Genomic DNA, 26,312 nt, shown 5'->3' on the forward strand with positions numbered 1-26,312 from the left:
ACCACGTCCCTGGGCAGCCTGTGCCAGTGCCTGACTACCCTTTTGGTGAAGAAGTTTTTCCTAATATCCAACCTAAACCTCCCCTGGTGCAACTTGAGGTCGTTTCCTCTCGTCCTATCACTTGTTACTTGGGAGAAGAGACCGACCCGCACCTGGCTCCAGCCTCCTTTCAGGCAGTTGTAGAGAGCGATAAGGTCTCCCCTCAGCCTCCTCTTCTCCAGGCTGAGCACCCCCAGCTCCCTCAGCTACTCCTTGTAAGACTTGTTCTCTAGACCCTTCACCAGCCTCGTTGCCCTTCTTTGGACACGCTCCAGCACCATTTGCTTGTTTGAGGTTAGATTTTAGTGGAAGGTTTCAGACATACATGGAACAAATGGTGACTTTCTGGAAAACCTTAGAGTCAATCTATTTTTTAGGAAATGGTTATCTCTGCATCTCGGTGCAATACTTTTAGTGTGTTGAGCAGCTTAAACTTCAGTATTTGGTGTGCAGTTACAGCAAATTCTCACAAACGTCTGCTATGCAGTGTTCACTGCATTTGCTTCGTTAGATTTTTCATTCAAATTAACTATGTTTCAAAAATAGAATGTTATATTCTGTAGTACACTTAGATACATTCTTAAGTTGCTGTTGTAGTATCGAATTGTCTTATTTATATGTAAGACGATATACCTGTAATAGATTATGAAAATTTTCTTCATGTAGGGGAGTAGCTGCTACTTGTGGCTTTTGGTCTATATATGAAAATTAGTTGATGGCTTCTTCGATGGATGCTGTTGACCTGACCTATGACTTGCAGTTCTGTTGTCCAGCCAAGTTTGCAAATGGAATTGGCGTAAAGATTAGGTCTTGACGTGACTTGAGTTAGAGAGGCTGTCTCCCAGATCCCTTAATCATCATGTACTGCAGGATACAAGTCATACTTGCAGTAGTGGTTCATCTGCTAGCGTGTATATGCTTTCAATATATGGATGAAAAATTGAGTCTATTCAACATTCAGAAACAGTAAAAACATCAGCCGCTGTGGTAGATGATGCCTATGCACAGTTCGTGATCAATGTGACTTAAAAACAATACAGGGTTTTGGGAAGTTACTAATTTTCAGATGGCGAATGTTCTCAGGTCTTTTCCCTACATGTGTAACTTTTAATGTCAATCTATTATGGTGTTTAGCATTATTTCCCAGTTCTCATTGTCTCATGGTTTGACTTCTAAGACGGTGTGCCCACCGTTGCTTTATGCCAGGTATCTGCGTTTTCTTTAGCTGTGTTATATACAGTATTAAACATGGCAAAGGAGAAAGTAAGTAGCTTAAAACTGCTGGTTTTAATGGCCTAACACGTACCTTTTACTGATACCTTTCCCTGTCTTCCACTTCCCCTTTTTAGATGTGTGGTCAGCAGGCTGTGTATTGGCTGAACTGTTACTAGGACAACCAATCTTTCCAGGTGACAGTGGTGTGGATCAGTTGGTGGAAATAATCAAGGTATGGAATTTTAAGTGTTTTTATTCCTTGGGAATCAGCATGAAAATGTGCATTGTTATAACCTTGTCAACATATATATTCTGTCACCATTGTAAAGGTTGTTGCATGTAAACCGTGTTTTTGAAAACACTTATTGGTCTTTTTTTAGAATTTTATGATCTTTATGCCCCTCTTGCAGTCACGCATAATGATGTATCATCTTTTAATTATATAGGTGTCTCCCCCCCCAAGGATTGCACTTTCAGCGTGCTTGGAAATAGTGCTTACATACTGAGCCAATATTTATTAATGTGTGATTCTCATTCTTGAAGAATCTGGCGCTTCTTCCTTTGTTGCATGCAATTAGTACTTGGCTTTGAAAACAGTGTTGTTAAATTTCCTTGTGCCAGATCCTTCACATATGTAGCCGCCTTCTCTTCTTCCTTCCTTCCAGCTCTTTGAGGTGAAAGGTGAGAAAGGGCACTCCTTTTTGCAGATGGAGAATCGGGAAATGTAGGGCAAAGATACCTTCCACCTGAAGAGTCTTGGTTTTCAAGTGAAAAAGACCTCATGTTTCAGAATACATAACATTTATAGATCACTTACGTTCAAACACATCTTGATTGATGTAATTTGGTAAGCTGTGAATATTCCGTGATTCTCAAATTAGAGGCATGGAAGAATAATTCATAGCTTAAAAGATTGGTGTCTGACTTCCCAGCACCCTAGTCTCCCATGCCTCCTTCAACTTCTGCAATGAAGGAAGCAAGACTTCTAGAGAGAGCAGTATATTTTTCCTCTGAATCTATACTGTACACTTAATAAGATGGAAGTATTATAGAGGATGTGTGCACACACTGTTCAGCTTTGATTTCATCACCACAAGGGGAGTGTATTAAGAGAATTTCCTCCTTGGTTTTGCCACTTAACTGCTACCTTGATACATGTATATTTGTGTGGCATGCATGTGAAAACCCCCTCAAAACCAAAATGCGTGTGTGGAAGAGTAGAACTTCCTACTTCCATCTGTTATTCACTAGAATAGCTGCTGGTGTCTTTGTCCCTGTCCTAACAGAGTGTATGACACCAACCAACACCAAATTGACACTCGGGGGTGGAGGACATGGGCTGGTGAGGCTCAGTGTTTCTGTGGCCTGCTCTACGGTCACAATGGGGTATGCTCTGACCTTTCTAACCTCTCACCACGTCTCCTCCAGCCTTTGACCATGTAAACCTAGCTTCTGTTACAGTGGGTTTCTGTCTGTCTTGCTGGAAATCCTCCAGTCAGCTCCTTTCCTCTGGAGGCTCCGTGTCTTGCACCTACTTCTCCTATGACTTTCTTGGTTTCTTACTATTGCCTTTCTGCCCAGTGTGTTTCAAGCTCAGCGTGTCCAAGTTGGGTCAGTTTACATAAGAAACACCAGTGGAAAAGTAGAGTTGCTGTCAGAAGCAGGGCTGAGGATGGCACAAGTTTTCCCCTTTTGAGAAGTGTCCTACAGCGGTGCACTGCTTTCTGCTACACTGCTTTTGTGAGGTGTGAAGTGGTCCCTGTGACCACCCCAGACGGCCAGAGTTCCTCGGGAGTTTGTGCAATAGCCTGTGGCATTTGCCTTTGGATGTTTTCAGAAAGTCCTGTTTTGTTTCTTGGTTAATGTGTGTAATCCTGAGAAACTATATCTAATGAGTTTTTGTAAATACAACTGTTTATATCACAGTGACAGTCCTGTAAGTCCTTCTGTGGCTCGATCAGAAATCTGAGCATAGAGAAGCCTTATCAGCAAAACCATAGTCTTACCCTTGCTTTGACCGTCACAATGTGGAAGTAAAACAATCGGGAAATAGATGTCCTCACATTATTAACATGCTTGCCAAGTTAAGTTGTATTGAAGCAGAGGGGTACTTGAATAAAATTGCTGATAGCCTGTGTACCATCTGTGGTTCCTTTAAATGCCACTACCATGAGTAGTGTGATAACTTTTTATTGACCAATTCATAGCTGAATACATAGTACTGGCAAACTAATGTTATTTCTCATGACAGCCAAAGGAGGGTAAAGGCTTGAACTTCAGGAAACTATAGCTTGAGATTATGATTTTTTGCCTCCGCAGAAACAAATTTCTGAATCGTTTCTTTAAATGTAGAAAGGGGGACACTGAATGATCCTCCACACCTGTGTTGCGCTGGGGTTTTCTCATCTTCTGTTAGATATGTAGCCCCGTATGTGTAGAAAATAAGTGAAACAGATGTAGGGATAACTCAATTTTATAGTAAGCCTGGTCTCTTAAATTGAAAGGTTACAGCACTGAGACAGTATGTTTTAGGAAAGTCTGAGAGAGCAAACGCTGTAAATCTTACAGTAGTAGTGACAAAAAAGGATGTTCACTGAATTGTTAAGGAAGTATGATGGAAAATGTGAGCCCAAATGGGTGGGTGCCATGAATATTTTTCTGCCTGTATATTTGTTACTGAGGCAGCATATACTCTCAAGGCAACATTGGAAGAGAAAATGAGTGCAAACTGCAGAAGTTTTTCAATGCCCTTGTCTACCAAATCTTGTGTTGTGAAGTTTTGTATAAACTATTCAGAAAAGCCCTGTCAGAAGGCTAAGGTGAGAATACAGAGAGAGTTAAAATTGAGAATATTGCATTCAAAATCAGCAGCCGTGAGAAATTGTCTAGGAAAGTGCATGAACCGGGCAATGAGGTGCTTCCCTTGTAATGCCATACCCACCAACAAGTATTTCTCATAGCGGGAACAGAGGGAGAACAGCATGTTTACTTCAAATTTCAAGTAATTTTTCCTCACTTTTTGAGAATGAGGAAAAAGTAGAAAGTGAGGTCCTCAATTTTCCATTCTGCCAGCTGTTGGCAAGGATCTGTCCCATCTACTATGTATCCCTTAAGTGACCAATAATCAAATTCAGCAGATTTGAAAAACAAATCTGCAAAGAAGTCACGAAACATTCTGCTCTTCTCCACTCCCAGCACAATGCTTAAATTCAACTTGGATTTGAAATGTTAGCATAAAAACTGCAGCCTCTGTTTATTGAGCGAGCTTGGGTTCTGCAGCCTCAGTACAGTTGAAGACACGTGCAATTCTGCAGCACAAAAATTACCAGAAATGTTAAGTCTTGGGCACGATACGTTAGGTTGTATAAGATTTCATTCAGAATAGGATTCATTTTAAAAAATCTCTTTACAGATGATGTCCACCTCTTCCATTTGCTGCCATGGAATGCTACTATTGAAAGCTTTCACAGTAACACAGACTTATTTAAATGCTAACTGGCTGCAGGAGAAGCAGAGCTGTGGGGTCTGTGAGCTGTAGAACGGCGGTGAGCTTTGTAGGAGGTTGCAGGTTAGGACATGTGAGCGGCTGTTTGTCTGTCTTGCAGTCATGCTTTTCAAATAGGTTCCTTGGAACTGTATGTCTGAAATTCAGGGGCAGAGAAAATGGGGTATTTTAAACTCCCAAAAAGGGCTATAGTAAAAAAATATTTATCCACACATTTGGAAATGCATCTGACTTTCATGCCTTAAATTTACTTGATTCGCCTTGCAAGAGAGGTCAGTTTAGAAGCTTTTCTGCTGGTTCCTATCAATTCAGGATGACTGAGTCACAGTCACTCTTGTAGCATTTTTTGACCTACAAGATAAATATTTCAGTTGTCTCTTCAGTTGCTTACTCAGCTTTGATTATTCAGAATTCATTTCACAACACAGCAATCGAATGCTACACCTGGGTATGAAGTTTTTGCGTTAGGCTGGAGAATGACTTCAAAATGCCATCGCATTAAACCAGTCCTCCCTTCTCATGCAGTTCTTTGATGCCATCCCCTCAGTAGCTGTGTTCGTGAAGTTTCTGTGATATGTCAGTGCGGCACAGCTTGTCTTTCCTGCAGGCTGCATGCCCAACATCTTCAGTCCCTTGCTACAGCAGAAACATTTTTGGCTTTTGTCAGGTTTGGATTCACTTTCAGCAGTCTTCACGTACTTTCATTTCAAGCAGTCTTGCAAGATTTTCTCCGTCCAGTTGCATCTGGAGTTTCTCCAGGCCTATCGCGTATTTGCAGACTGCTCAAAAGAACTGTGCCCCTCTAGAACCACAGCATCACGTTCGTGTGAATCAGAAGACAGTCCTCTTCTTTTTAGCTTCTTTTTCTCTTTTTCCTATTTCTTTAAAGACGGTCTTTCCAGATGTTCTCAGTCTGGCTGGGGGAGAGAGATCTTTGACCACTTACCCCTGACAAAATGATACTTGATATGGGGAAATACTGTCTTGGAGCTCCATCTGAAGAAATAATTTAACCCCAGTACATTCCTCTTGAATACTTACACTATTACAGGAGAGAAGTTATGTGCTGTGCTTTTTCCAAAGTTTGATCTTGAATGGTGACTCTTCCTCCTTATTTTTAGCTCTTGCTAGCTGTTCCAAATGTTAGGTTATCCTACTGCTTCCAAGTGACATCTCCTTCAGAAATGCACTCAGTTTCTGAAGCAGGGACAGTGGCAGTGCGGGTTTCGTCAGTGGTCACGTGAAGAAATTACATATAAGCAAGCGTTACACCTCCGAGAGCGGTCACACAGTCCTGTCCCCGATGGAAGGGTGAACCCCCCTCTTTCCCCAGGAGGGTTGCAGTTGCCACTTCCCTATTTAAAATCCACTGTACAAGTGGGATGCGGCTGAATACAGCTCGAAAGAAGGAGCTTTCAGACCACAAGAGGGATTTTTTTTTTTTTAATATAAAATCAGGGCGGACTCCTCCATAAATCCTTGCAGGCACGGGTTGCAATGCAGCAGCGGTGTTTGCAGGACTGCTGTGCCCCCTGCAAAAGCTTGGGAGGTGGGGGATCCCTGCCTACCCCAGCTCTGCAGCACCCCGAAACCATCGAGGGAAAACTGGTTGGGATACCCCCCACCCCGCCAAACTAAAACATCTTCAACCACACTTCCCACGGACCGTGGTTACTCTTTATTCCCCTTGCAAAAAGGGAATCTCAGCAGCGTAATGGTTTTGTTTCTAAGATAATAATTATCTTCTGAAAGGTTCTGTTTAGTACCTTCCCCCTACTCCCCTCGAAAATGGAGAAGGAAAAAAAATCGTCTCTGTCAGAAGAATGAAGCAGCAATAATTGCCTGAGCAGCCCTGGGACACGGGGAGGACAGGATCTGCCAATCTGCCTTGCCTTGTCTTTACCAGAAATATTTTTTCCATATGCTGCAACCTAGAGTATGAGATGCATCAATGAACTTGTGAAAGCTGTAGGAAAGGGTTGTGTGTGCGTGTGTGTTTGTTTTGGTTTTTTTGGTTCCTGCTGGACTGTGTGAGTATTCCTTGCATCAAAACTGGCATTTCATGGTAACTTAGGAAAAATAATAAAATCTTCTTCCCATAGTTAGCTGGGTTAGGAATGAGGCAAGGAGAAAAAGTGTATTAAGACAAGCTCTATAGTATCAGGAATCCTATCCATGTGTAACTTTTTGGTCTCTGACAGTTTTACTGAGCCGAATTCTAAGTATAGACTGCAATTACAGTATGTGGCTCATGCTCAAATGTCAAGGTACTATTTTGGGCTCAGTTTTTGAAATAAAATAAATTCAGTCACAGTAGTTAATGGGGAGAGAGGAGCCGTCTCTTCCGGCAGAATAAGCAGTAGGAGAGCGTGTTACTTCTTCATGGATGTGGTCCTGTGCCGAGGACCTGCCTGCATCTGACACGGCCTTTCACGTGGGTCCTCTCTCTTCGCCCCTAAGGGAAGTCTCCTGGCATTTTGTTCTGATGTCCCTCCACATCACAACTTGGCTGTTCCTGTGCCTCGCGTAACTCATCGCTTCCAGTGCTTGCAGGCAGGCAGCGTAAAAAAAGTTGATGAGCAATTATATTCATGTCAGTGGTGACAATGTGTTTCTTCCTATTCCTGATGTATAGCTGCCCTCGTGTTTGCGAATAGAAAAAAAATCTCTATATTTAGCTGGCTTTCATTTTGTTTGACAAGAGTATGGTTTTGAAAGGAAGTGTATATAAAATGGGTAAGTTTATTTTCTACCACAGACCTCTTGAATTATTATTTCAAAGCTGACCCATGTTTACTGCTTGAGATGCCTGCACCATCAATTTTTTAAATAACTATTTGGCACACCTCTCACAACTTTCTGAAGAGGTGCAGACATGTTTGCAGAAATATTAATTATGCCATCTGGTAAGCCATACACACCAGACCTTCTGGAGCACATTTCCTCATAAACTTGCATGGTTTTCCTGGGGAAGGCACTATACTGCTATAACCGTGGCTTTCTAGAGGTTTCTGATTGAAATAACCACCTTCTCCCCTCTCTAGTTCAGCCATTACCAGCCAGAGCTTCTGAACCCTCGGTGTCCCTGTGCTCTTAGCCGATTTTTACATTTTGGCAAAGGTTTAGCAGTAACGGTGGTTGTCGGAAAGGCCGTCTGTTCCTCTGGGGTTTGTGAAGACCCTTGCAGTTTCCTCTTCCTCTGGTGTTGCAACGCTGTGGGTTTGGTCATAAATAGCTCTGCGTGGTTTTTCACAGTGAAGCCAGGTGTGGACAGCAGCTGTTTTCAGTATTGGGGTGTAACTAAGGTGTCTCTTAGAGCTGACATCATCCGTCTTTTTCTCCTATGAAAATCTGATTGCAAGGACATAAAATCTTTATGCATTCGTAATCAGATGCAGGGCTTATTCCACGTTCAGAAATCACTTCTTCATGTTTGTTAAGGATGACATTATTGGGAGCCTGTAGCTTTTCTTTAATGGCTTGAGATATGTACCATTACCCTACCTTCACAAGCCCTGTTCCTGGAATAAAAATTATTTGGGGAGCTTCATCTATTATAGATTAATGTCAAGGAAAAACTTTCCAGAAAATACTTGTGAAACCTGTTGTGTTCAATTTTTCTCCTAAGAGAATCAGAGCAGTATCTGACTTCTCAGCAAGTGTATTCTTTAGTTAATCTTAGTAGGTAATGTTTCTTTTTATTTATTCTTATTTAAGAGATGATGATGACAATAGGGAATGAAGAACAAGGCTATTGACCTCTTGTCTTCCTGTGCAGGAAGATCCCTTGTCTCACGTAGACCCCCTTCATTCATTCAAAAGTTTAGTCTTCATTCCAGATACAGTTGATTTCATCGGACGACTACATTTTTATTATTCTAGTATTTACTCTGCTTTGGTTCTTTTTTTTTTTTTTTAAAAAAAAAAAAAAAGCCCAATTTAAAAAAAAAAAATCAATTTTTGCCTGAACAATATCACCTTTCATAAGACTGTCCACAAGAAGTAGAATAGTATGTGCTAATGTGCGTAGACTTGAATATTTCAGTATTGGACCCTTTGCAAGGTCGGGGGGATCTTATCAGCGTATGGAAGTATCTGAAGGGAAGGTGCAAAGAAGAGGAAGCCAGGCTCTTTTCTGCGGCATCCCGTGACAGGACAAGAGGCGATAGGCACAAATCAAAATACGTGAAACTCAAGCTGAACACAAGAAAACCAGTTTTTATTGTGAGGGTGGTTAAACACTGGAACATGTTGTCCAGAGAGGTGGTGGAGTTTCCATCCTTGGACATATTCAGAAGCTGGCTGGACATGGTCTTGGGCAACCAGCTCTCGCTGGCCCTGCGTGAGCAGGGGAGTTGGACCAGATGACCTCCAGAGGTCCCTTCTGACCTCAACCACTCTGTTAAACCTCTCTCCAAGGAACATCTGCTCTGTAGTATTTTCAGAGTTGGTATAGCAAGAGCAGCTGTTTCATGGAGTAACTCTGCCAAAACTGTGCAAAGTAATTTATGCTTCTCCTTTGCATTTCAAACAGAAAGAGCCGTCACATATGTGACTTTTTTAAAAATAAGAGGTTTGCCCAATTTTTGCAATAGTTTAAATGATTGCTGTTGCTCACCAAGGTTACTCGGATGTATTCCTAATATACTGAAAACTCAGTGTGAATCAGTGAGGTACAATTTCAAAATCATGTAGCAAACAGTGTTGGTGTGTTGGGGGGTGGGGAGAGGTCCACCACAGGACCTCTTCCAGATATGTCAAGTACTGGTACAATTTCATAGCCTATCACTTTATTCATCCCACACTTTTCTTCTGGATTGTGATTTGAATTTGACACCGTCTTTAAAGCTTCCATTCTTCCATCAAGTGCACCCTCAGCAAGTTCGCAGATGACACCAAGCTGAGTGGTACAGTTGATGTGCCTGAGGGACGGGATGCCGTCCAGAGGGACCTGGGCAGGCTGGAGAGGTGGTCCTGTTTGAACCGAATGAGGTTCAACAAGGACAAGTGCAAGGTCCTGCACCTGGGTCGGGGCAACCCCCAGTATCAGTACAGGCTGGGGGGTGAAGGGATTGAGAGCAGCCCTGAGGAGAAGGACTTGGGGGTGCTGACAGACGAAAAGCTGGACATGAGCCGGCAATGTGCTCTCGCAGCCCAGAAGGCCACCCGTATCCTGGGCTGCATCAAAAGCAGCGTGGCCAGCAGGGCGAGGGAGGGGATTCTGCCCCTCTGCTCCGCTCTGGTGAGACCCCCAGAGCCCTGCGTCCAGCTCTGGGGTCCTCAGCATGGGAAGGACATGGAGCTGTTGGAGAGGGTCCAGAGGAGGCCACAAAAATGATCAGAGGGATGGAGCACCTCTGCTATGAGGAAAGGCTGAGAGAGCTGAGGCTGTTCAGCCTGGAGAAGAGAAGGCCGTGGGGAGACCTTATTGCAGCCTTTCAGTACTTAAAGGGCACTTATAAGAAAGATGGGGACAGACTTTTTAGCAGGGCCTGTTGCAATAGGACAGGGTGTAATGGTTTTAAACTAAAAGAGGGTAGATTCAGACTAGATACAAGGAAGAAATTTTTCATGATGAGGGTGGTGAAACACTGGAAGGGGTTGCCCAGAGAGGTGGTAGATGCGCCATCCTTGGAAACATTCAAGGCCAGGCTGGATGGGGCTCTGAGCAACCTGATCTGGTTGTAGATGTCCCTGCCTATGCAGGGGGGATGGACTAGATGGCCTTTAAAGGTCCCTTCCATCCCAAAGCATTCTATGATTCTTCCTATCTATGTTCCTTTCCTCTTCTTGGTTTTCTTTTTTTTTCCCCTTGCCTTAATCTGCCTTCAGTACAAATTGAAAGCACAACCTGGCTTTACAATCCAGAGGGAACAGTGTAAATACACTGAGTGGCTAATGTAAGTCACTTTTCCTTTTGCACAGTTATTTTGCGTGTCAGAGGCTGCTATGTAACTGAGAGACCAGGTGATCCCTTCTTTCAGCTGGCCTGATCCCTCTTCAGGACCTTCTTTTCTAAGCATTCACGAGACCTTAAGCACTGTTGCTGAGATGACTGCGCTTCAGCTTAGGAGATGCTCCCTCCCAGCATCTGGAGTTACAGCTGTGTTTTTAGTGAAATGTATGGGCAGGCATGGTCCATGAGTCCTTCCATGAAATTGCCCTTGCCTATCTAACCTGAATTCTCTCTGATGCTGTAGGCAGTCTTTAAATAAAGATACTTGCAACTGTGTAGGCTCCTGTTCTGAGCAGCTTTGGGAACTGAGCCAGTTTCCTGAATTTTGGCTATAGAAAAAAAAATCTAGTCCTTGTCTCCTCCTAGGAAGGCTATTAAAAGAATTTTTTGAGGGGGAGAAGGGGAAAGAAGGTAAATGTGCTTAATAAACAAGTCCTGTTCATACTAGGAAGGCCTGAAAACTCAGCCTTTAGAAATGGTGGGATAGCAATACAAGTTATCCCTAATTTTTCAGGAAGTCAATTTAACTAATTCAGGAAACTTCCAAGGTTTTGGAAATGGCTTTTTTCGTGAACTGGGATGAAAATAATATTTGCATCATCTTATAGAATTGGAAAGCTTTGTGAGCAGCGGTCATCCAAGCTTTGAGAGCGGTGCCATCCTGGCAGGCTGGCAGCTGGGTGGCCGGTGCTCTGGGGGGAGCCAGCTGGAAGACCAGCAGGGAAGGGGCAAGTTTTTTCTGTCAACCCTATTTTGCTTTGCAAGTTGAACAAAATGTATGGAATCCTGTAAACACCCTCTTTTCTACCACCTCAGCAAAACCTCGTGTTTTCAGACATGCACAGAAAATTCTTCTGTCAGTTCTGAAGGTAACCCTTGGCTTTTGGAGTAGGTGGGATTTAAATCCTGGTTAGCAGCGGGAAGGTAGGAGTTACGTGATCATTCGTTTTGTACAACTTGTCAGTTAACTCTGTTATCCAAGAAACAACTGTCTGAACCTCTGCTGCTGCTGTTTATTTAAAAGATTGCTTTTGGGTAGGTATTTCAGTTTGTGTCGTACAGCTTGTATTTTAAATAATAAAGAGATACCAAGTTCCTTTTATAATACCTGATGATAGTTTCTCTGTTGCACAAATTAATTGAAAAGCAATTAACTTGCTCTTTTAGCCCTTTACCTGACTCTTTAGAGTGCATTTGTGTAATTTCCACTCCTCTAACAGAATGAAAATGTTCATGGATACCAGAATTAACCAAGTGTTTCTTTATCAAGCAGTAAGGTAGAGTGCTAACGTCATGTTGTAGATCAGTTGTTTCCTGATGGTGACAGTGCAGTCTCATGAGATGAGGTGACAACATGATGCTCATCTGTATGGTGAGAGATGTGTCACGGGGCGAGAGAAGCGTGGCTACAGGGTTGCTATAGGAAGGCGAACCTGAACTCAGCGTAGAGGAGCGGTTCCTCTGCCTTCTGCCCTCTTCGCTTCTCTCTGCAGAACAGAACAACACCCAGCAATGGGGTGCAAGCAGAAAACAACAGGATTCCTTGAACGTGCTTTGCAGTTTTTATATATAGGTAGAAGGCAATGGCTCTCTCACGCTTAGTGCTAACTGAATAGAAAACACTACTGCCGTATTGTCCAGCGTATTTCCTGAAGGGATTTCCAGAATCCTTTCAAAATCTATCCACCCCTCCAAAGAGATGTGTGATTGTGTGTTATTTCTCATGCAGCTACTGATTTGCATGTATTAATAACATCGCGCAGATTCTGGGAACAAGAAATAAACATTTGTAAAAGTAAAGCAGGGGTGGTATGCATTTTAGATGCTTCCAGGTTAGGTTTAAACTAAGATTATCTTCCATGTGGAAATATTGGGGTGGGGAACCACCGCCAAAGCCCCCACAGTTTGGCGGGGGGGCGGGAACGGACAACAGACCTGACTTGTAAAATGCAGTCTCTGCTACTGATCCTTAATCAGCCATATGCAGTGAGCTGCAATCCCTAAATGTCTTCAGCAATACTGTTTTATAACAGTCTAATTAGAGCAAACTCTTCCCCATTGAAATATCACTAAGTTTGAGAAAGATGCTTGAATTTTGGGGAAAAGCTGTAGAAGATAATTAGATTTTGGACACTGGGCTTGGAGCGTGAACTGAATTGCTAGCAAGAGACTACTGAAGTTGGAGCAAGGGCCACAAAGATGATGAAGGGACTGGAGCATCTGTCATATGAGGAGAGGCTGCAAGAGCTGGGACTGTTCAGCCTGGAGCAGAGAAGGCTCAGAGGGATCTCATCCATGTGTATAAATACCTGGTGGGAGGGAGTGAAGCAGCAGCAGCCGCCAGACCCTTCTCAGTGGTGCCCACTGACTGGACAAGAGGCAGCAGCACAAAGTAAAAGACATAAAACTCCATTTGAATGCAAGAAAACACTTTTTTGTACTCTGAGGATGGTCAAAGACCACCAGCAGGTTGCCCAGACAGGTTGTGAAGTCTCCTTGTGTGGAGAAGCTAAAAACCTAGCTAGACATGGTCTTGGGCAACCTGCTCCAGCTGCCCCTGCTTGGGCAGGGGGGTTGGATCAGAAGCTCCCAGGAGAGGAGGTCCCTTCCAACTGAAAAGGTTCTGCAAAAGTTTTGTTGTTTTGTTCTCAACACTATATTCACTTACTAGTTACACAGATTGACTTCAGTTAAGTTGTCTCAATGTTTAATAGGTTTTACTGCGCTCTTCATTACCACGTGAATCTGAAGCACATCTAAATTTGCCTTTTTTTCTCTCTCCTTTCTAGGTTCTGGGAACTCCTACAAGGGAGCAAATTAGAGAAATGAATCCAAACTATACTGAATTCAAATTCCCTCAGATTAAGGCACATCCATGGACTAAGGTGAGTCTATATGAACTGAATAATAAAGACATGTGGGCTGAAAGTAAAAATTCAAGGAGTTCAGTTTTAGTGTCTTGGTGGCCTTCAGTCTAAACCGGGTGCCTTTAACTAAGCTGGGGACCCAGTAATTTTTGATGTAGATAAAGAAAAGAAGGTATTGAAGCAGTGTGCTATAATATTTATGGGTCGGGGTTTTTTCAGATTGCCTACAGGTGTTGTTTTTTTTTAACAATGGTGTGTGTGTTTATAGCAGATTGCAATATAGCTAAATCCTGTCATGCTATAAATTTGATGTGCACAAAAGTCACCTACAACTGAGAAAGTGTTCCAGTGATCCGTGTGACACTTCTGTAATGCTGTTACATAATGTGTTGAGGGCTGACAGTCACTTTCTTAACTGGTTCTCTCATAGCTATTGCTATATTGGTACTCATAGGTGTGCTGTTTGAGGGGAGGTGTTTTTTCTTGAGACTACTTGTTATCTAGTTTTCACAAGGAGACACTATTGCAGTACATGCAGACAATATTATAACCTCGATGATCAAAGAGGAAACTGCTAGCATTGGAACAAATGCATTGCCACACAATTAAGCTGTCTTCCACATGTTGAGGAATGATGGCTCTTTGGCACGGGACAGGGTCACAATCATTTAATTAGCCCTTGGGTGTGAAATAAGTGAAATATTAAGTCTTAAGCAATTGAAGTCTTGGTAGTTAATGTTTTCTTTTTGCTGCTTGAGAAATATCTGATATAGTTGTGGTGTATTGTCATCAATCTTGACAGTTCAGGTTTCCTTCTGCTAAAAAAGTAGTGTGTGTGCATGGAAGGGCTGCACTCCTAGCTGAGCACACGTCCAGGTCAGACTCTTTTGGGCCAAATGCTCTGTGATGATAGAAACTCTGAAACACTGGCTAGAACTAGTTGAGGGTGATAGCAGGCCACGGTACGTGCCAGACCAAGTACTGCAAGTCACTGTCTTCGTGATAGGTTCTCCAACAAGTTGTGTACCGCCTGAATTCTCCCTTTCCCCAGTAATCTCTGATTTGCATTTCCATATCCAAGTTTATTTCTGTGGGTTGGTGAAGTGATTTATCATAGCGTGAGAGGTCAGTAAATCCAGCGAGGCTTTTTAATACCTTATGTTAACAGAGGAAAAAAATATTAGGGCAAATGAAATCCCTGGGAGTTGGTCTCTTCAGTTTCAAATTGCATCATGGTGGAAGTTGTAAGAATTAAGTCCAAAAGCCTTGTAGCATTGAATACTAGGGCTGTATCTGAATTCCTGCAGCGAAGGTGTTTGGATTAGGGGGGGTTAAATTAATATGCAGTGGAGTAGAAGTGCAGAGATGTACTGTAGGACACACAGTTGAGCATCTAAGCTAGCTATGCAGCTGCTCTTCTGCCTGAATAGTCTTAAGAATCATCTGTACGCACTTGATGGTTTGTAGGACACAACAGAGATCTTTTGGCAAATGGAAGCTTCAAGAAAAAACCTGAGACTTCCTTCTCTTTATACGAATGTTTTTTGGTCGTTCTAAAGGATCACAAGTGAAATCAAGGCGATTATAAAGAACTGAGAGGAGTTTGCCAGAAGATCAAATCTGCATTCTACATTAGGACATAGTTTTGGAGAGCTGTGCTTGCAACATGGCTTCTAATTCTCGAGTCATTCTGCACACAACTCTTCCTGACATCGGCTGCGTGTAGAATAGGATTTAAACCAGTTTATTACAGTTGGGTTACATGATACTTCATTTATGAGATCTGTACTTTTCTTATTTAAAAAATGCTAAATTAACAAAATGGATTATCCAGCATGGTGTTGGTAATGATGCTCATCCTCTCAGTGTGTTACTTATAAAGATCCTTTCTTTTCAACGTTTTGAGCATGTTGAGCTCTGAAAGATTTAAGTGGTAGTATCGTGTAGAACTGGTCTTCCTTACCCAGCTGTATTGGTGTAACATCCGATGGCACAGCAGTGGGTATGTGCATCCTCTTGGAGCTTCTGTATCTTAGAATTGAAAAGCGTAGGAGAAAAAGCACTTCTGAACTCTGGCTGTCTAATGAACAGAAAAGGAATGACTGGAGAAGTGAAAGTGGACGTGATTTTTGTTGTAACTATGTATGTAACTAGAGTGCTACAGGTAGTTGCCAGCTGGACTTGAACTTTAAGTTTCAGCCTCAAAAGCACAAACCTTTGCCATCTAAGCTAAAGAATTAGTGAAGATTACAGTAGTTAGAAGGTTGTTATTTTTGTGGACTAGTTATGACCAGAGGACTTTTCAATATCTTTGTCAATGACATAGACAGTGGGATGGAGTGCACCCTCAGCAAGTTTGAGGATGACACGAAGCTGAGTGGTGCAGTTGACACACCTGAAGGATGGGATGCCATCCAGGGGGACCTGGGCAAGCTTGAGAAGTGGGCCCATATGAACCGAATGAGGTTCAACAAGTCCAAGTCTAAGGTCCTGCACATGGGTCGAGGCAGTCCCAGACATGAGTACAGACTGGGAGAAGAACTCATTGAGAGCAGCCACGCAGAAAAGGACTTGGGGGTCCTGGTGGACGAAAGCTGGATATGAGCCAGCAATGTGCTCTCGCAGCCCAGAAAGCCAACCGTATCCTGGGCTGCATCAGAAGAGATGTGGCCAGCAGGGCGAGGGAGGGGATTCTGCCCCTCTACTCTGCCCTTGTGAGACCCCACCTGGAGCCCTGCGTCCAACTCCGGAGCCCTCAGCACAAGAAAGACGTGGACCTTTTAGAACAAATCCAGAGGAGGGCCACAAAGATGATGAGAGGGCTGGAGCACCTCTGCTGTGAAGTCAGGCTGAAAGAGTTGGGGTTGTTCAGCCTGGAGAAGAGAAGGCTGCGGGGAGACCTTATAGTGGCCTTCCAATACTTAAAGGGGGCTTATATAAAAGAGGGGGAGAGACTCTTTGTAAGGGCAGATAGCGACAGGACAAGGGGGAACGGTTTCAAACTGAAAGAGGGGAGATTTAGATTAGATGTTAGGAAAAAATTCCTTACTCAGAGGGTGGTGAGGCACTGGGACAGGTTGCCCAGAGAGGCTGTGGACACCCCGTCCCTGGCAGTGTTCAAGGCCGGGTTGGATGGGGCCCTGAGCAACCTGGTCTCGTGGGTGGCATCCCTGCCCATGGCAGGGGGGCTGGAGTTAGATGATCCTTAAGGTCCCTTCCAGCCCAAGCCATTCTATGATCCTGTGACTCAGGAGACAGAAGTTAAGGGGGGTTTGTGTGGAAGAACTTCCAGGCAGCTAGTTTTCAGCATGTTTGAGAGAGAATTACTGAGAATAGTCACTCCCTGGTATAAACCCTTTGACACAAGGGCACTCTCCTTGTTGCTTTGTGGTGTTTAATACAACATGGGTATTTTTCAAAGTTGAGGGTTTTGTAGGTCCTATTGGAGTTAATTTCATGCAGTGGAGATGCCCGGTGAAGGTGCATGTTTAGCTACTGTCTGGACGTTTAACCTTTTCTATGCAGTCTGGAACTGGTTGTATCCAGGCCAGTAATCTATACAGAAGTAAGGCCCATGGTTTGCTCTTGTTTTCAGGGAACTTTCTTGGTCTGCAAAAGTGTGTGTAGGTGGTAATTAAGAATTTTCTTTGGAAGTTGTAGTACCTGTAGGTTGCATCTGAAATTCTGTGGTGCGGACTTCTAATGTACCGGGTTCTGGCCTGCTCTCTAGGTATTTCTGGCAGGCATAGATAACGTTATTTTCCTACTCAGTATCACTGTGGTGGTGTCATTTGCTACATTTGCTGTTACCTACTAGGTGAACAACACTGACTGGTGCTCTAGGAGAATGAAATAGGTTCTGTGGTTCTTTTAAAGAACCAGAGAAATTGTTTGAGACTGAATAAGGATGAGTCCACGAAGGAATATTGTTTCTCAGATTCATTCAGTTTCAGGCTGAAATTGGAATTTGGAGCACAAGTTTTATGGAAATTTGAAGTCTGCCTTCATAGATGTATCTTAGACTTTTCAGGAGAAATGGATTGGTATCCACTAACGAGGGTCTTTCTTCATAGATTAGGAGAGAAGTCAAGCAAACACTCTAAAAAAAGCTTTTTTCTATGCTGCAGCAATAATGTGAGTTTACAGTGCAAACTGTTCTCAGACTGGTTTTTCAATCTGTTGACAATTTTAGATTGAAGTACTTCTGTAACTTAAGAGCTGGAATCTCTCATTATAAAAAGTACAGAGGCCTCTCTCTTCTCTCCAATATAGTTCTGCGTTGCCCAAGCACGTGCGTGTTTTTATACCAGTTACGTGCATGATGCAGATGATGATGGGAGTTCAGTGTGTCCCTGGCTAGCAAAAGAAAAGAGAATCTGAACTTTCCAGGAATCTTTGAAACAGTTCTTCCAAAACAGGACTTCTCTCTTCCTCCCCTCTGGCACCCCACTCCCACAACCCCAGCCCCAAAAGGAGGAATCTGGGACATTTTGGTTCCTCGGGGGGGTCCTCTTCAGAATACCGGAGTGCTTAATTTAGTAACGTAGCTGTTCTTTTCATCCAGACCTCCCTTTGTTTTCACTTAGTAGAGAACATTTTGTATTCATGGAGGTGCATCCTACTGCTTGTCTGCCTTGGTCTGCGAGTAAGTAGCATTAAGTTATAAGAGAAGCAAGTTTTTGCAGGGATGGGAATATCTTTTGACTGACTGATACAGTCGGAAAAAAATGGGTAGGCTTTTAGACACACAATCATGTCTTCAGGTTTATCTTGGGTTGGAAAACCTGTCCATTTTTTCCAGTTGTATCAGCTCAGCAAATAAAATTTACTGCCCTTTCTTGAAGGCTTTGCTGCTGCTGTTTTTACTAGGTCAGAACTTTCCTTCTGTGTCTTTCAGCCACCTCAACTCCTTGAGCCTTCTTTCTTCATGGAAGTGTGGTCTGATCTCTGCTACTGATCTTTATACTTGTTTCTCTTCTTCTGACTAAGCTTTATCTATACTTTATAACTGTGACTGGAAAGCCAAGAAGAAAATCTGGGATCAAGTGCAAGACTGTACTTCACAGGGCTGTTGAAGTTCAGCTTTGGCGATGAGCTTTCTCTGATGCTTTTGGCCGTTTTGGAGCGGGGCAGGGACAGCGGGGTGGCTGACAAAAGGTCTACACGCATGCTTCATAAGCTTGTGTTAGATAGGCGTTGTTTACCATGGCCCCACTACAGCTGGCCTTTATCCTAGCATTACTCAGATGCTACCTTCAGATCTCAAATCCTTTGGGTTATGAAAAACAAAGACAGTGCTGTGATTACTTCCAGAAATAGGAAAAATGTCCATCTGTGACAGCCCGCCTTTCCCCTTGCATCCAGCTAGTAAAGGATCTCATTTGAGTAAGATCGTAGTAAATGTAATATAATTATGTAGTTTAGGCCTCTTCTGCATGGGGGAGATGACTCGTTTGGATTTTTTTCCCCACCCAAGGATACTTCCATATGTTTGCCAGTAATGGCTTTATGAACTGACTTAGCTACTGAGCTGCAAGCATGCCCGTGGTTCGTGGTGGCAGAACAACACAACAGGTTATATCAGCAAAGGCTGTTTTCTTTAGTCAAATCAGAACCTCCGCCTTGTCTCCATTGTACAGATGTGGAAGCGGTTTCCACTGCGGGCAGCAATTTAAAATGGACAGTGCATCTCTTCAGCGTGCTGTAGTTTCATGGCCTTTGTGTCTCCTGTTGTGAAGGTACTTGCAAGATTGTTCACACATGCAAGCACTTTTTAAATATCCAGTTGGTGAGATAAGTTTGAGTGTACTCAAAAGAATGGCTTCATTCACCATCCCCAAATCTATAGCTAGCTGGTGTCTGAATCATAGTTTCCAAGTCAGTGTTGAGATGGAAAAATACAGGAGTCATTTGTTTAACAGTGGAAGGCAGAGAGAGAAAAACTCGTGTCTAGATCGGTTTTGAGCATCTCTGCCCTTCTGCAGTGCACTCTTGTGGATGAATACACGAGGACGTCTCTCTGCAGCACTTTGCTGTCACAGTAAAATTGCAGCAGACTAGGGCAGGGTCCTTCCCAACTTCATAAGCACTTCCTTTTTTTTTTTTTTTTTTTCCCCCTTCATTATTTGTACTGTTCAGAGCGCTCTTCTGTCTGTGTCTTCAAGCCAAATTATTATAGCAGAGGAAAATAGTGTCCAAGATGAAACTTCAGGCTCTAGCTCATCCCTTCTGGCACTTTTCCAAAGCAAGTGGCCACTCCTGGCTGCAGCTGAAGCTGCGCAGAACCACGGTTGGTTGTATTGTAGAGTAGCTTTGGATGTTGACTTTAGGACCCATATTTCTGCCTATATTATGAAATAATTTCTGCTAACATTATAAAATACTTGGCAGATATTTTAGTCTTGAGTATCGCGCTATAGTCTTTGTATACTTTTTACCATACTAATCACTTTACTTTGAATATTGAATTTTTCTGTGCTTGTAGCAGGCCGTCCTGTCATCTTTCCTGCACTCTGGGACTGGGACATAAAGAGTCTGGTCTCTCTCATGAGCATATTTTTCCACCCTCCAGAATCAGTTTCATGTCTTCACCCTGTCCTACTCCTGCTCTCCTGGTTCTTGTCTGGTTTTTAAGCAGATTGTTTTGCTTGTAATGCTTCCAAAGTGACTGCTCATACTGTAGATTCAAGGAAGAATACCGAATGGTACAATGGATAAATAGACAGCTCGTTTTGTCACTTCTAATTAGAACTGATGACAAAAGGAAGTGAAAATTCTTTTGTCAGGAATCTTGTAAGTGGACTTGCATTTGAATTAAAGCTGAAAATGCAAACTCTTCTTTCCGAGATTGGGGTCTGATCTTTTGTAGAGCTACAAAGGTACAGTGGAGATGAGATGTTTCTTTGGGTGCCGTTTCGTAATTGGCATAGGTTCGTCATGGAGCAGGGTCAGTTCTTCGCCTCCCACCTGCATATTCTTGATGCCTCCCTTCTGCATTACTGTTTGTATAGTAGCAAAAACCTCTTGAATAACACGAACGTTCAGGATTTGGATCACCCTTCTTACCTGGCTGATCATTCAGCCCCGCCTGCAAGTGCTGGGACAGGGGAACAGGGCAGACCTGCGTGGTCAGGAGAAGGGCAGAGCTGTCTCTTCCAGCGTGAACTGGAGGTGATTTGTGCCCGTTGTGAAACCGTCCCCTGACCTCTTTCTGGAAGGGTACGGTTCTGTTTTTCACTTGGTGTGTAATGACTTTCCAAGCAAAGACTGAAAACAGCTCTGCTGGAGACTAACTTAAAAGAAAAAACCCAAGTTTTTCCAGCAAGTTCATGTTTCCCAGCTCCTTTTATAGGAGCAATGATTTTTGACAGTGTAAACCTCTTATCTCCATCTAAAGCATGAGAAAAGCAGCCAGGTTTGTCAGGTGGTAAATTACCCTGCCTCTGCCCAATTTGTATGCAGTAAAGTAGGTACTGCTTAACAATAAATGAGCGAGTACTAATGTAACATTAAGACATGATTTGCATCAGTGCAACCACGGAGATCACATGCTAAGTTTAACGTGTCTTCTGCAATGTAGCATCTGTTCAGCCGTCCCATCGCAACACATCTGTCTAGGCTGTTCGTAGCGGCTGACCCATTGAGGCTGAGCGCACTTCCATGGGTCGATGATTTTTGGGGGTTCTCTCTGAGAAGGGGAGCCGGTTCTGCTTAGCTTTGTTGCTTTCCTTTAGCGCTTGATAGAAGCAGAGCACATGCGCTGGGTAACAAACACCAGCTCGTTCTGTCCCTGCCGGGTCCTCAATGGAAGGAGCCCCGTAACAAGTGTGTGGTCTCAACAAGAAGTAGCTTTGGAGACAGGTTCCTGGTCCTGTTCCCAGTTCTGCGTTGGCTCATTTCTAAGCCACTTAACCCTTCTGGTTTTATTTTGTTTTGCCCTGTCTGTGGACGTGCCACCTGACAGGGATTTTTGACTAATAAGACCTTTGCTATTTGTGAGCTACTTTTTAGAAAAAACATAGGGGGATTTAATCAGAGAAGGAAGTTGAGGGGCTTATATATATTTTAAAATAACTTCCAACACCAGTGCCTCTTTGGTGGACTTTTTAGTCTTCGTTTGCATCACATGAGTTTTACGCATTTCCAAATAGGCAAATGGTGTATTTCAGAAATCCCGTTGTGAAATTCTCGGGCCCGTGGAACAAGACCGGTCCTAAGGGCAGAGCTTCGGCCGCAGCTTTGGGTTTCCTTCGTCAGGTGGAGCTCAGCGCAAACATTGCGCTCTCGCGTGTCTCTCTTCCCTCTCCTTTTGTGTTTATGAATGTGTCGTGTTTATCATAAGGCTTATTAAGGTAAACTTGCCTGCCCGAAATACCGCTTCATGTCATAAAGTCGTGGTAATCGTATTGTGCGATTGCATTTTTTAAAAGTTGATTTGAGGGTCGTGTCCTACATCTGATGACTTTGATGGCTTGTAAACAGTACAAGCTTTTTGTTGAAGGGAGGAGCTTTCTCTCTTACCTAATGTTCATGTGCCATCAAAAATGTGCTTACAAACCGAAAGGAGATGTGCACAGACTGTCAGCCTGGATCGGTGGTGTGGGTGGTTCTTGGCAAAGCCTATGAGTCTCTGAAGCTAGTGAGGAAATTTATTTTTTTTTTTTTAACTGTGGTGTCACAAACTTGATGCGTTAGCAACAGATGCCATTCGCATAAGCCTCTGCTCTCTTCGGGAGCGCAGCATGCGAGCGGTATTCACAGTCTGCATGCAAAACACACAGGGGTTGATGGTATGAAGTCATGTCTTTTAATACACGCTGGCTCGAAGAGCACCTTGGTGTAACATTGTGAAGCTTTGGCTTTGGGGCTTAATTAGACCAAGACGACGGAGCTCCGTGTTGTGCATGGAAAGTCTGTTTGGAGAATGTCAATGAACTGAAAGTCAGAGCAACCATTCTGTTAAAACAATACTTAGCTCTTGCCCCATGTGGTTTTATTTGAGAGCTGAATGCTGATGTGAGTGAAGCGAAATAGGAGAATCCTGTGCTTTCCATCCTTTTGCTTTCATCTTTCCATGCGCACAAAAAAATTAAAATAAATAAAATTCAGAAGAGGCATGAACTCCGCTACACTGGTAGGAACTACTTCAAATTAGTAAGATAAAATGTGACTGCTCTGCTAGTGCACAAAGGCTTCATCTAAATTGAAGTCACTTGGGGATGAGAGCCGCATAGTGCACCCGGGGCATTTAAGCCTGGCAATCGTTTTTGAAATGTTGAAGATGGTGGTAGTTCCAGAAAAATGAAGGGGGAGTAACATAAAAAAAAATTGCATTGATAGCAGCATAGCTTAGAAAGGAGCCTTGCTGCCTAGCTCTTATCGTCTGTCAGCGTTTGAGCATCACCAGCATGCCTGAACAAAGCAAGAACTTGCACTGGTCCCTCAGCTTTTTGGTGGGGTATAGATTTATTGGGATCGGAAGGGGTGGGTGGGGGGAACCCAAAAGCACCAAAAGCTGTGGTTTTGGATGAGTCAGCATTTCCATTTGACATGATCATTCAGAGATTTTTGTAACTCATCCAAAAAAAAAAAAAAAAAACCAAGAAAACCACCAACCAAATAAAAAAACCAGCGACCTGGTCTCAGCCTGAAACTCATTTGCTTTGCAGAAACAAGAGGTTTTGAGTTATGCAAGTGCAAATTTTCCTTGAAGAATATTGTATGTAAAGCCTTTTTTTTTTTTGCATTTGTTTATCTCCAAAACAGGTTCATTTTTTAAAATGAAAACTTGAGCCTTCGGTCCCTCCTGTGGACAAATAGCCTTACACAAGGTCTTGTTTCATTTTAGAAAAATGAATTGCTGCGCCGGTGGGGTAGTATTTGATTGCTTTAAAAGTTCCTGTCAGTGTTTTATTTTTGTTTTTCGTTTGTGGACTTGCTGTGCCTTTTGCCCGGCCATATTTAGTCTGCATACTAAATGTTAGTCCGCCCAAACACTTTACTTTGTGCACTTAGCTTTTTTCCTTTTTTTTTTTTTCCTTTCTCCTTTTTTCTTCCTTTTTTTTAATTTTTTTTTTCTTTTGCTTTCACCCAGATGTATTTTAGACCGAGACAGACTTTGCTCCGATGGGCCGGATTTTAGTCCGTGCACTAAATTTTAGTCCGCAGACTAAAAATAATCCGCGGATTATTTACTAAATCGATTCCCTCACTGAGAACTACAGAGACCTTCATCTCCCGCTGAGCCGTATGCGCGAGGGGCTTCACGGCTCACGAGTCCCACCGTCTGTCCGCCCTCCCGCCCCTTCCCACCACGGAGCGCCGGCCCAGCATTGCCTTGGCGTCGGCGCCCCGCGGCATGGAAGTGCTGGCGTACCCATTGCCGTGGGCGGCAGCCGCTCGTGTAGTTCTCGGTGGGCGAATTGGGCAGCTTTCCCGGTGGAACTGTGTTGAATGGGAAGAGCTAAAAGACCGCAGGGGGTTTTGCTTTTATTTCTTAGGGCGTTACTCAAAAAGGGAGGCGGGAGGGGACAAATTGAGGGGAAAAAAAATTTCTTAAGTAACGGGTGCGACGGGTATGAGGGGGAATAAACCCGCAATAGAGAGAAATTCAGTCCATACCCGCATTCCTGAGGTGGTACGTCCAGTTCCTGAAGAATCCTAAAGAGATAACGCCAGCAAACAAAATCCAGTGGCGGGGGAAGTCAATCCAAAATGGAGAATAATCCGCGGCGGCCTGAGGCACTCGTAGCTCACGCAAATTAAAAGCATCCAAATTCAAAGTACAGATCTCGGATTTTTACTTTCTCTTCAGCACAAATTATAAATTGCTAGGGGTTTGGGGTTTTTTTTGGGGGGGGGGTGGGGAAACAAACCAAAACAACCCAAAAGTTTACATTGTGTCTCTGGGACAGATTTACAAGTGGGATGCACCTTTGGGGACAAACTAATCTGGCCCCATTGTCTGTGGACGTTTATATCCAGGACCAAGGACTGAAAATTCTTTATGATGGGAATTTCAATTACCCTTTTAGTTCGAGTTAGAGTTTTGATTTCAATTTTTTTTATTTTTTTAGTAAATGCACTGGCATTGGAACATAAATTTAATATAGAAATGTTTCTATACTATGCCTCACCATTGCACAATCGATTTTTTGGCATACACTGTGGTGAAGTTGGACTTGCTGCTATGGAGACTGATGTTTAAAGTTTCTAATTGTATAAACATTTTCTATGTCCCCCACACCATGGATTTCTTATAATATTGGCTATATTTTTCCTTGCTGGACTATTCTCTTTTGGATTGACTCCCCCTGTTTGGATTATTTCACTGCATTATCATCTTTAGGACTCGTCAGGAACAGGACATTTCACCTCAGGAGTACGGGTATGTACTTAAACATTTTTTCAAATTACTAGGCCTAGCCTTGAAAAAAAGGAGAGAAATGCTAGAAGTGGAATATTTGAGTTCAGACTGCATCCTTGAGGCAGCAGCCAGGCGAATGTTGTAACACAAGGTGATAGAAATGAGATGGGCACAGACCTTTAACTCACGTCATGGCTTAGTCACCACTTGTTGCAGGAGGAGGCCGTGTGAGGCCTTCTAATTTTTTTTTATTTTTTTTTTCCCCTCCCTGGTTTGAAGCAGTTAGGGCAGACTTTGGAAACTGCCTGCCCTAAGTGACTGATTTCTGATCCAAAGGCAGGCTGAGCAGTTCTCAACAGGGTGTAGGAAACAGATGTTAGGGTTTCACTGACTTGAAAACGAGGAGTTGAAGAGTGAACAAACGAGCACTCCTTTTACAGATAGCAGATTTGCGACTGTTTGCCTACTGATTTGCTCAAGATAAGGGCTTGTTGTCTTTGCCTTAAGGAAAAAAAATTATTTTTTTCTTTTTAAGATCTGTATAGTAGCTGATAATGCGAGCTGTCCTGAAGGAAAAACACAGCTAAGAGTGAAGTACTGCAGTTTCAAGCTGTGGTAAATCAAACCTGTTAAAACATCAGTGAGAAGGTGGATGAGGGAGACGTCAGTGGTTTTACCTCATTTTAAATACCAAGCGACTTCACTTCTGTGGATTTACCTCAAGACAGACTCATTTGTGCTACTTACCATGGGGTAAAAAAAAAAAAAAATTGTTTGGTTTTGTTTTGTTTTTGTTTTTTTTTTTTTTTAAATCAGAGGCAGTTTTAGACTTTATTCTGGTCAGGCCGTGACTTGGGAGTGATACTTGCATCCACTTTGCACTGTGGTCAGCGATCCCAGCGCTGCGGGCAACCGGTCTCGGCGCCGAAGAGCTGCTGCTGCCCCTCCCCGTAACCGTGTGTTCACCACACGGAGGTCAGCAGGATTCTCAGCTGGCAGCGTTAAGCTAAAGCCTTTCCTTTTGTCATTATAGGCCTCCTGCAAGAACTTTTTTGGTTTGTTTTGCAATAACCCAGTAGCAGAAATAAATTCTGCTCTGTCGGTACCTGGCTCTTTGACTCCCCGAGTCAGAACTCCCGGCCACACGAGTTAGCACAGCACGCACTGCAGCAAACCCGGGTGCTCCTGAGCCAGCTGGGCACCAAGGGGATAAAATTTCAGTCCCTGGAGGACTTAGCATTTGTGTTTGATTCTCATTCACGAGAGCATATGTCTTTGGTTTAAAACGTACTTAAGGAGTGCCTGTGCAAGTTCCTCATTTGCGATTAACTAGCATGTCGTGCACTGATTTCAATCCGCCCCCCC

The 26,312-nt window shown here is 43.3% G+C and overlaps 1 protein-coding gene across 4 annotated transcripts in view; it reads left to right on the forward strand.

Annotated features, from left to right (window-relative positions):
• GSK3B (glycogen synthase kinase 3 beta) overlaps window positions 1-26,312 on the forward strand; it is a 158,344-nt gene that overhangs the window by 112,347 nt on the left and 19,685 nt on the right. For 2 of the 4 annotated variants that reach the window (XM_087756413.1, XM_087756415.1), the window contains exons 7-9: window positions 1,389-1,486; window positions 13,505-13,600; window positions 24,930-24,968. In XM_087756413.1, coding sequence (XP_087612539.1) covers window positions 1,389-1,486; window positions 13,505-13,600; window positions 24,930-24,968 — 233 coding nt within the window. The remainder of the gene's footprint in view (window positions 1-1,388; window positions 1,487-13,504; window positions 13,601-24,929; window positions 24,969-26,312) is intronic. The other 2 variants (XM_087756414.1, XM_087756416.1) reach the window with 1 other exon arrangement.

The sequence above is a fragment of the Nipponia nippon genome, unplaced genomic scaffold, assembly GCF_047370975.1.
Source record: "Nipponia nippon isolate SJK-2023a ecotype South Korea unplaced genomic scaffold, ASM4737097v1 scaffold_2, whole genome shotgun sequence".
NCBI classification, from domain to species: Eukaryota; Metazoa; Chordata; class Aves; order Pelecaniformes; family Threskiornithidae; genus Nipponia; species Nipponia nippon.